The 11,125-nt window shown below is 52.7% G+C and overlaps 1 protein-coding gene across 1 annotated transcript in view; it reads right to left on the bottom strand.

Annotated features, from left to right (window-relative positions):
* Window positions 1–1,737: 1,737 nt before the first annotated feature.
* RRP1B (ribosomal RNA processing 1B) overlaps window positions 1,738–11,125 on the bottom strand; it is a gene marked incomplete at both ends in the record, with an annotated part of 34,816 nt that continues 25,428 nt past the window's right edge. Inside the window, 4 exons of the mRNA XM_080696679.1 lie at window positions 1,738–1,931; window positions 6,554–6,617; window positions 8,493–8,654; window positions 10,157–10,842. Coding sequence (XP_080552805.1) covers window positions 1,738–1,931; window positions 6,554–6,617; window positions 8,493–8,654; window positions 10,157–10,842 — 1,106 coding nt within the window. The remainder of the gene's footprint in view (window positions 1,932–6,553; window positions 6,618–8,492; window positions 8,655–10,156; window positions 10,843–11,125) is intronic.

Below are 11,125 nucleotides of genomic sequence, written 5' to 3' on the forward strand. Positions count from 1 at the left end.
GAGAATCCAAGACGCACACACTGTGGCTCTTGGCCATGATTTCTTGGGTATGATTTTGGCAAGAGATGCTCGTAGAGGACACTCGCTGGTATCTGGGGCGGACAGGTGGCAGGAGATGCTGCAGGGAAGTTCCTGCAACGGCCTCAGAGCAAATGTGCCGCTGCTGCCCTGCTGTGTCCTGCTGGGATGGCTCAACAGCGCGGGGCCGCATGGCCCATTTGGCTGTAGGGTCCATCTTTAAAGCTGAAATAAAAAGTGTTAAAAAACGATTTGCTCCCTTAGATGCCACCTTTCACCATGCTGGTTTTGATCTGACCGCATCAAGTCAGCACACTAAAACCATGCGACGACCACGACACAGCTACGCCGCACATCAGACTCCCCGTGAGGACCGCCTCCGGCAGGAGTTCTCTTCCTGGCCCGACTAGGTAACACTATCACAGTGCAGGCAGTCCTTTCTGTCAGGGACTTAGCCAGTTTAACACTTTCTCTTCCCAATTCTGAAATGGCACTCTTGGTTCCATGAAGGAAAAGAACCAGCCAAATCCACCAGCTCAGGGCTCCCAGAGGGCTGCCCTGTCCTCAAAGCCATAGCTGGGACCACTGGAGCAACTTGGGGTGCTCTGTTGGGGAGCAGGAGTGAAGGGGACTGGCCTGTATGAAAAATAGGGGCTCCTGTATGGGGGGCAGAAGGGTAGGAGGCGACCTGAGATCCCCTGAGCAGACAGCAGGCTGGCTGCAGCCTGCCGGGCACTTGAGCCTAAACCACCTGCTCGGCGACTTCTTCACATCAGGAATTTACAACCACGCGAGCAGTGGGGCGCGGGCTCAGACCAGAGTGGCCGTCGATCTTGACCTGCGCCTTCTCCATCTCTCAGGCTCAAGGTGGTTCCTTAAATAAGACCAATTACCAATTATTGAGCGGGCTTTGCTCTGAAGCAAAGGCTGACTTGCTTTTCCACTAAAGCCCGCGCCACTCCCGCCCTGGTTTTTGTGAAGAGCGCCGGGCTTTCAGGCAGCAGAGCCAATGCGTGCGCACTTTCTCAAGCCTGAGGACAGGAGCCCAGGGAGACGTTAACCCAAGGTGGGAACGTGGCTTTGGGGACAGTCACACATGTCCTGGGCTCGCAGGACGCAGAGGAGAACCTTCCCAGGTGCACAAGGCGTGGGAAGCGAGTGCCTGATGCCTGCGCGGGGAGGGCGCAGGTGGCCAGGCCTCCTGACAAGACACTCTGGGCTTGCTTTGGAGGTAGAAGACAGGGACGGCACAGGCGAGGCGAGGAGAACAGCCTCAGGGCAGAGGTGCTTCCTCCCCATACCCACCTGCCCACCCGCACTTAGTACGTGTAGAAAAGCTATGGTATTGCTGATTCAGTTTCAAGGACCGTTCCTATCAGAAAACGATCAAATGCCAACAGAACGCGGAAATAAAGCCGACATGCTTTTAAAAAATAGACGGCAAGATTCAAAGGAACCAATCTAGTGTGGCAGATGGCGAAAGGCGCCGAGGTTCTGAGAAACGGAAGCTGAGCAGGAGGCGCCGTGGTGTGCCCCCTCAGCCCGTGGCCAGATTCCCCAAGACCCCTGCCCCAGCAGGGGGACAGAGAGCAGCAGCCACAGCCTGGGGTCAGGACCTCACAACTTACGAGTCATAAGACCATAAAAGCCCACACTTTAGAAGTTATAATTTATAGAATACTCTGTACAAAGGAGTCTTTAAAAGGGACTCTGCTCTGCTCAGAAGAAGTCCATGGCCGTCGGCCTTCTCTTTGGAGTTGTGGCCAGCGGCTTCTTGGTCACCGGGGGCGTGCTGGTGGGTGAGCTGGTGGGGGTCTTCAGCACTCCGTGGAGTGGCCGCTGCTCAGGGTTGAAGGCCACACGGGAGGGGCCTGTGGGACTGACCAGGATGCTCTTGTCTGTCTTCTTGAATTCTGTCCCAAAGGAAAGTGAGGCTGTGTTACCTGGGTGATGTCTGTCTAGCACGCCTCGGCCACACTCCCTGCCGGGCTACTACATGTGAGGGCGGCGCCAGGCGAGGCGAGGACGCGGGAGCACGCTGAGGAGCCCGGGCGCCTTTGGGAGGAGAGGATGAACGAGGGGCAGCAGCTTCTCCCGGAGGGCCTGCGCTCAGCTCACCGCGCCACGCCGGGCGGTGTGGCCTCCCCAGCCTCTGCTCTCTGGACATGGGTGGGCACACATGGCACTCACTCACTCACGGTCCCCAAGAATCAAGTCTTCTTTGGTGGAACTGGAGGTGTGAGCCAGGGGTGCTCGACCACTCAACTACCTGTCCACCCATCCATCCGGCAGTATTTGGTATTGATCACAGGGGCATTTTACCTCTGAGCTGCAACTCCAGACCTAGTATTTATTCTTTTTTTTTTTTTTTGAAGATTTAAAGAAGTTTATTAAAAAGATAGAAGATAGTTACAGCCCCATGCCAGAATGGCATGGGGGGTGGTTTAAATGAATGCCCCACCCCTAGTATTTATTCTTTATTTTGGAATAGAGTCTCATTGAGTAGCTGAGGCTGGCTGCGAACCTGCAATCCTGTCTCAGTCTCCCAAGTACTGGGATTACAAGTGTATGCCACCATGCCTGGGTCTTTTATTTTTATTTATTTGTTTATTTTTGTGGTACTAGGGATGGAACCCAGAGGCATTCTACCTTCAAACTATACCCCCAGCCCTACTTTTTTTTTTTTTTTTTTTTTTGCGGGTTTGGGGATGGAACCCAGGTATATTCGACCTCCAAGCTACATCCCCAGCCCTATTATTGTTTTTGTTTTTTTTGGTGGTACTGAGGCTCCTGGAAACCCTCTACCTCTGGGCTACACTCCCAGACCTATTTTATACTTTTAAAAAATTTGGAAACAGGATCTCTTAAGCCAGCGTGGCTGGCTTCGAACCTGCGCGATCCTCCTGTCTCCGCCTCCCAAGCGTGGGGATTACAAGCATGCACCACTACGCCCAGCTCCAGCTCTATTTTTTATTCTTTATTTTGAAACAGGGTCTCACTGAGTTTGCAAAGGGCTGAGGCTGTCCATCTTAGCCTCCCCCAGATGCTGGGATTACAAGCGTATGCCACCATGCTCAACTCTCCCTTTTTATATTATAATAATAATAATAATAATAATTATTATTAGCACTGTGGATTGAACCCAGGGGTATTTTACCCAATCCTATTCTTTTTTTTTTTTGGTGGTACTGGGGATGGAACCCAAGGGCTTTCTACCTTTGGGCTATGTTCCCAGACCAATTTTATTTATTTATTTATTTATTTATTTATTTATTTATTTATTTGCGGGTCTGGGGATGGAACCCAGGGGCATTTGATCTCCAAGCTACACCCCCTGCCTATTTTTTTTTTTAATTATTCATTATTTTGAAACCGGGTCTCACTGAGTTGCAGAGGGCCTCACTAAGTAGCTGAGGCTGTCCGCGAACCGCAATCCTCCAGGTCTCAGCCTCCCGAATGCTGGGATTACAAGCGTGCGCCACCAGGCCCGGCCCCAATTTTATATTTTATTTGGAAACAGGGTCTCACGTTAAGTTGCCGAGAGCCTCACTAAGTAGCTGAGGCTGGCTTCAAACCTGCACAATCCTCCTGCCTCGGCCTCCCAAGTATTGGGATTACAAACATGAGTTATCACACCTGGCTATTTTTTTTTTTTTTTTTTTTTTGTGGTACTGGGGTTCCTGGAAGCCCTTCTACCTCCGGGCTACACTCCCAGACCTATTTTTACTTTTTATATTTGGAAACAGGGTCTCCTAAGCCGGCGCGCACAGCTGGCTTTGAACCTGCGCGATCCTCCTGTCTCTGCCTCCCATGTGCGGGGAAGACAAGCGTGCCCACCACGCCCGGTTGCAAAGGGTCTCACTAAGTTGCTGAGGCTGGCCCACAGCCTGTGATCCTCCTTTCTCAGACTCCCAAGTACTGTGATTATAAGCGTGCACCACCATGCTGCGTGCCCAGCTTTTTGGTACTGGGGACTAACCTCACGCAGGCTACCTCCAAGCCACACCTCTAGCCCTTTTTATTTTGAAACAGAGTCTTAGCTGCTCAGCATCTCACCAGGTTGTTCTGACTGGCCTCAAACCTACAATCCTCCTGCCTCAGCCTTACAAGTGCTGAGACTATAGGTGTGCACCACTGTACCTGGCTTATTTATTTATTTATTTAATTTGCAGTACTAGGGACGGAGCCCAGGGGCATTCTACCTCCGAGATACACCTCCAGTCTGATTTTTTATTCTTTATTTTGAAATAGGGTCTCACTGGGTTGCAAAGGGCCTAAGTAGCTGAGGCTGTTCATGAATTGCCATCCTCCTGTCTCAGCCTTCCAAATGCTGGGATAACAGCACCACCACGCCAGGCTTATTTTGATACAATGTCTAGCTACATTATCCAGGCTGGCTTTGAACTTGCATTCTTCTGCCTCAGCCTTCTGTGTTGCCACCATCTGTGGGATGAGAGCTGTGTGCCACTGTGTCCAGCTCCTTAAATCCTTTTTGCGTGGTACTAAGGATTGCACCCAGAGGCACTCTACCTCAGAGCTGTGCCTGCAAGCCCTATTTTCTTACTTTCAAAGAGGCCTCCCTAAGTTGCAAGTTGCAGGGGGCCCCACAAGATGGCCAAGGGTGGCCGCAAATCTGTGGTTCTCTCGTCTCAGTCTCCATCATCACACACGTTGCTAAAAAGGTGTGGACAAGCTGGGTGTGGTGGCGCACCCTTGTCATCCAGCACTCGGGAGGCTGAGACAGGAGGACGGCGGTTTGCGTTTGCAGACAGCCTCAGCCATTTAGTGAGGCCCTTTATAACTCAGTGAGACCCTGTTTCTAAAATGAAAACTAAAAGACAGGGTTGAGGGTATAGCTTGGAGGTAAAATGCCCCTGGGTTACACCCCAGTACTGCCAAAAAAAAAAAAAAAGAAAAACCAATAAAAAGGATTGGAGCCAGGAGTGGTAGCACATACCTATCATCCTAGTGCTCGGGGAGGCTGAGATAGGACGGCCTCAGTTGGTAGTGAGAATCTCAGCAACCTAGCAAGACCCCAAGACCCCCCACCCCTTTTTTGCTGTACTGGGGATGGAACCCAGGGGCATTCTACATTTAAGTTACACACCTAGCCCTATTTTTTATTTATTTATTTTTTTGCAGTACTGAATATGGAACCCTGGGGCACTTTACCTCTGAGCGACGCTCCCAGCTCTTGTTTTTAGTTTGTTTGTTTGTTTATTTATTTATTTATTTAGATACTGGGGATGGAACTCAGGGGCTTTTCTACCTCTGGGCTATACTCCCAGACTAATTTTTTTTTGTGGGGGTGGGTTTGGGGGATGGAACCCATGGGCATTTGACCGAACTACACACCCTGCCCTAATTTTTATTCTTTTTAATTTGAAACAGGGTCTCACTAAGTTGTGGAGGGCCTCACTAAGCAGCTGAGGCTGTCTGCGAGCTGCCATCCTCAGGTCTCAGCCCCCCTGAATTGCTGGGATTACAAGTGTGCACCACCACACCCGGCTTACTCCCAGACTAATTTTTATATTTTATTTGGAAACAGGGTCTCACTAAGTTGCTGAGAGCCTCACTCAGTAGCTGAGGCTGGCTTCAAACCTGTGCGATCCTCCTGTCTCAGCTTCCCAAGAGTTGGGATTACAAGCATGAACCTCCATGCCCAGCTTGTCTTTTTATTTTTGAAAAAGGGTCTCACTGTTGCGAAGGCCTTGCTAAGTAGCTGGGGCTGCCTGTAAACTTTGATCCTCCGGTTTCCTCCTCATGAATGTTGAGATTACAAGCGTTCACCACCATGCCCAGCTTCCTTTTTTATTCTTTATCTTGAAACAGTGTCTCACTAAGTTGTGTATAGCCTCACTAAGTAGCTGAGGCTGGCCACGAACCTGTGATCTTCCTGTCTCAGCCTCCGAAATGCTGGGATTACAAGTGTGTACAACCACGCCGGGCTGCAAGACCCTCTTTCAAATTAAAAATAAAACACAGGACTAGGGGTACAGATCAGAGGTAGAATGTCTCTGGGTACAATCCCCAGTGCCACAAAAAACCCCCAAACAAAACAAAACAAAAAAAAAACTTTGGCTGTGATGTGACTCAGTGATGCTTGTCTAGCACACACCATGCCCTGGTTTCAATACTTAGCACTTCAAAACAATATAAAAGCCCCACAAAATTTTGGTTTATCAAACAAACAAACAGCACCACTGTAAACCAGTAAGGTAGAGATGCCCTTCTCTGGGGTCCTGAGTTTTGGCAGAGGCAGCTATAGCCACGGAGCCAGTGGACCCTCAGCCTGGAGACAGACAGCCTGCTGCTGTAGGCGCACCTGGGCACAAAGGTGCCTCCCATCGCCTTTTACAGGGGATCTCAGCAAACCTGCCTCACCCCACGCTGCGGGGACAGCTCTGGAGGTGAGGGGTGCACAGTAGTGCTTGACTGTGAGGCCGAGGCCGTGGAGGCAGCCACGCCGCTATGCGACCCCCTAGCCACTCCTGCAGCGCTGCTCCCAGAGAAAGCCCAAAGGAAACCCGCTCACCTGCAGTCATGTTCCTGTTCAAGCCGAAGGTGACCTTCTTGGAGCTCGAGGGGGTTTTGTTTAGCTGTATTAGAAAAGTAAGAGTAAGAACAAAACTAAGGCATTGTAGTAGAGGCGCTTAGTCTCGCCTGGCTGTTCAGGAGAGCAAGCCTCACAACCTGTTCACCAACCCGGGCACACGCGATGGCACCGCAAGCGCGCGATCCTGTCCCCGCCAGCATCCTGCTACTTGACTTTCTGGCAGTGGCATTTTTTTCTTGCACTGGGATTGAACCCAAGGGCATTCTATCTCTGAGCTAGTCTTCCAGCCCTATCTTTTTTTTTTGGTGGTACTGGGCGTGGAACCCTGGGGCTTTTCTACCTCTGGGCTATATTCCCAGACCCATTTTATACTTTATTTGGAAACAGGGTCTCACTAAGTAGCTGAGGCTGGTTTTGAACCTGCATGCTCCTCCTGTCTTAGCCTCCCAAGTGCTGGGATTACAAGTGTGCACCACCACGCTGGCTTTTTTCTCTTTTTGGTGGTACTGGGGTTCCTGGAAGCCCTTCTACCTCTGGGCTACACTCCCACGGGCTATACTCCCAGACCTATTTTTTAACTTTTTTATGTGGAAACAGGGTCTCTTAAGCCAGTGAGGCTGGCTCCGAACCAGCTGGATCCTCTTGTCTCCGCCTCTCAAGCGTGGGGATTACAAGTGTGCGCCACCACACCCGGCTTCTTTATTTGTGGTACAGAAGACCGAGCTCAGGGGCACTCTGCCTCCTACCTACAACTCCAGCTCGACTTTATTATTAATTTTAATTTTTTTTTTTTTTTTTGGTGGTACTGGGGATGGAACCCTTCTACCTCCGGGCTATTCTCCCAGACCTATTTTATATTTGGAAATAGGGTCTCTTAGGCCAGTGTGGCTGGCTTTGAACCTGCGTGATCCTCCTGTCTCCACCTCCCTAGCGCAGGAATTACAAGTGTGCGCCACCATGCCCGGCTTTATTTTTATTTACTTATTTTTTTTGTGTGGGTCTGGAGATGAAACCCAGGAGCATTCGACCTCCAAGCTATACCCCCTGCACTATTTTTTATTCTTAATTTGAAACAGGGCCTCACTAAGTGGCTGAGGCTGTCTGCAAATCGCGATCCTCCTGTCTTCAGTCTCCCGAAGGCTGGGATTACAAGCGTGCACCACCACGCCCAGCTCTTTTTATTTAAAACAGGTTCTCTCTAACTTGCAGAGGGTCTTGCTAAGTTTCTGAGGCCCGTAGTGAGTCTGTGATCCTCTTGTTCCAGCCTCCCCAGTACTAGGATTATACCATGCCTGGCTTTATTTCTAATTTTTAAACAAGTTCTTGCTAAGATGTGTGAAACTGGCCTGAAACCTGTGATCCACCTGGCTCAGCCTCCCAAGTACTGGGTCATAGGTGTGTACCACCACACTTGGCTAGCCCCTATTACTTTACCAGAATTTATAAGTTTTTAATTTGTAGATTATATAAGAATCGAGTAGACTAGACCTATAATGACATTTATCATTGGGTAATGAATGCTAATTTTCTAAGTTCTCGTGCATAAAGACTCCAAATTATGTGGACATGCCAACAGTCTATTCTTGAAGAGTTCAAGATCCCCTCCTTCAACCTGTATATGAGTGCGAGTCTCCATTTCTTCCTTACTCACTTCTGTGTCAGTGCGATATACTTGAGAGGCGTGGCTTTGGGGCCAGGAGCCTCACATCCTGCAGCAGGATGTGTCCTCACCCGCACCTTGAATCCACGCCTGACCCCAGAGTGCGCCCCAACCCAGAAACCACTGCAGTGCCACCCAGGCGGACGCGGCTCGTGGGCCCCACCAATAGGGACCTGCTCGCTGGGGAGAGATCGGAGGGCGTCGAGCCTGCTGAGCCCCCGCCCAGAGCCCCTCCCCGTGCCACCGCCTGCCGCGCACCTGCAGGGCCCGCTCTGGAGAGCAGGGGGCAGTGGTGACGGTGCTGCTCTTTGCTTTTCTGAAGAACAGTGGCTTTGGTAAGAAGTGAGAGTCAAACTTCACAAAGTCCTTCTCTGTCCGCAGGGGCTGCTTCTTCAAAGGGCCGAGAGTCCCGCTGCTTGCCTAGAGGAACAAGGAGCAGGAAGCCAAGGGGGTCACACCACAGAGCCACAGGTCACGCGCACATCCACATCCAGACAGCGCAGGCTGGTGAGGTACGAGCCACTGGAGCAGACCCCCTGGCCCGGAGCCCCATGCCTGCAGTGCAGACCTCAGACATGGGCGCCTGCCAGCGGGTGTGTGCAAATGTGTTCTCAGCAGTAAGCACCCACTTTCATCTTCACATTTCAGTTTCATGTTCTCCCTGCTTTTACCTTCCAAAGTCCACCGGCTAAGCCAGAATTCATTTTCTAGTCATGACTGAAGCTGTAGCATGGGTTGCAAATCTGGTGTCTGGCATGGCGGGCCAGGGTGCACGTTGGGCTCTGCAGGCCCCAGAGGCAGCGCAGATCCTCGGTGGGGCGTAACCCTGACTGTACCAGGCAAGGCCTGGCTCTGGGACCTCTGGTGTGGAGGAAGCCCAGCTCAGCAGGCACTGCGGGGTGTGCTGCAGGGTCTTGGTGTTCCTGCCTCGAAGCCGGTGGCCTCCTCCAGTCCTCTAGTGCTCCCTCCTGCTAATGGACATCAGCCCTCAGGAGGAAGCCTCCCCTGGCTGTGAAAATTCATCAGCCACCACCTCAACCTTTTTTTGTGCACTGGGGAGCTAATCGAGGGGCATTCTATCCTCAGCTCCAGCTCCAGCCCTTTTTTAACTTTTTTCCTCCCGTCTTGGCCTCCCAAGCCCTGGGGTTACAGGTGTGTACCACTGTGCGTGGCTGAGTCCCTGCTGAGACCAGAGCCATGGACACGATGAAGGCAGCGCCTCTGCTCAGCCCGGAGCTGAAGGCGACTCAGCTGGTCGTGGCAAGAAGCTGACTTCCTCAAGTCCAGCCTGCGGGCTCCGCTCTCCCTCACCGAGGCTTCTGCTACCACAAACTTACCATCCAGCCCCAAGGTCAGGACCACTGCCAAGTGCTGTGTGAGCAGTGAACGAGCCCCTCCGCCAGGGCTCTGTGGGTCAAGTCTCGCGCCACTGACTGCCAGCATGGTCCAAAGCACCGATGTGCGCTGGCCCACCTCCGTGTACAGAGGGGTGCGGGGCAGGCCAGGAGCCTGGTTCCTCTTTCCATTTTTGGCTCTAGAGAGCCACGCAGACAGAGAGTCTGACTAAAGCCTTAGTGTAACAAGAGGATTCTGGGCTTCCTTTGTTCCCCAAAGGGTCCAGATGGGTCAAGTGGATGAAGAAAAGCAGAGCAGCACTTGCTGGGACCCGTGCCTGCCGGTGTATACTTGGGCAGCAAGGCCGGCGCACAGGGTGCTTCCAGCAGTGTCACCCCGCCTCTAGGCTCCGAGCCTGTGGCCAGGGTGGAGGGAGTGGACGGGAGGCGCTTAGACAGGAATCTGCGATTCCCTCCACTATTGCTTAGCCCAGGCCTGACCATCCCCAGCCTGTGACGGGAGGAGGCAGGGTGCCCAGCCACGTGGTTTAAAGGCCCCGCAGGCCCGCCCCAGGCGAGGCCCCTTACCAGAGCTCGGATCTGCCTGACTTTGGGTGCCAGCGTTCCATTGTGTTCTACCAAGTTCAACATCTCTCTCATCCTCTTCCTCTTTTTTAAGGCTGCTGCTTTCTGACTGGTCAGGTGGTGGAGGTCAAGGCTGCCGGGCTCTGCCTGCTTCTTCTGTGGCCTCCTGCACTGGGCCTGGGTGGCCTGCCTGCCCTCTCCCTCTGCGGGGCTAGCTGGAGGCCAGGCCAGGGTGGCCAGGCCGCTGCCGTTGACCGGGAGGGCTCCAAGCTTCCTCTTCCTCTTCAGGCCCTGGGCTCTGTCTGTTGACACACTGGTGGCAGGTCCCTGCGGATGCCTGCTGCTCAGGCCACTCTGAGATCTGTCCTCCAGACACAGAGGCGGCTCTGTGGGTTCCCAGTTATCTCCCTGGGCCCCTGGGCTCTTCCTCGTTAGCTTCTTCCTCCTCTTGTGCACGGGGACGGAGGGGGGCTGCTCTGAGCTATTCTCCTCCCCAGTGCTGGCCTCGGCCTCTGCTCCGGGCTCAGCTGAGCATGGCCCCGTAGTCTGCCTCTGAGCAGCCTCGTGCTTCCCAGCCCCAGCGCCGGCAGGGGCCTCAGGCTGGAGGAGTCCCCTCTTCTTCTTCTTTCTTTTTCTTTTCTGAATGCTGCCTCCGCTGTCTTCTTCCTCAGCAAGAAAGATCTTGTTTCCTAAAGGACATGCAGACCCATAAGCAAGCTCCCCATGCTGGGGAGAGAGCCTGACTGGACTGGCAGCAGGGTTTTCTTAACTTCTGTTTGTGGGGTGGAATGAAACCCAGGAGCGCAAATATGCCAGGCACGAGCTTTGCCGCTGGCCACACCTCAGCCCCCAGCACCCTGACTTTTACAGGACAGTCCTGACCTCCGCACCTCAGTGTGTCCTCAAGCTGTCACCTGGTGCCATCCCCCACAGGTAACTGCAAACCCCCATGCCCATTTCAGTGGAAACGGG

Source organism: Muscardinus avellanarius (genome assembly GCF_963383645.1).
Source record: "Muscardinus avellanarius genome assembly, chromosome: 5".
Taxonomy (NCBI): Eukaryota; Metazoa; Chordata; class Mammalia; order Rodentia; family Gliridae; genus Muscardinus; species Muscardinus avellanarius.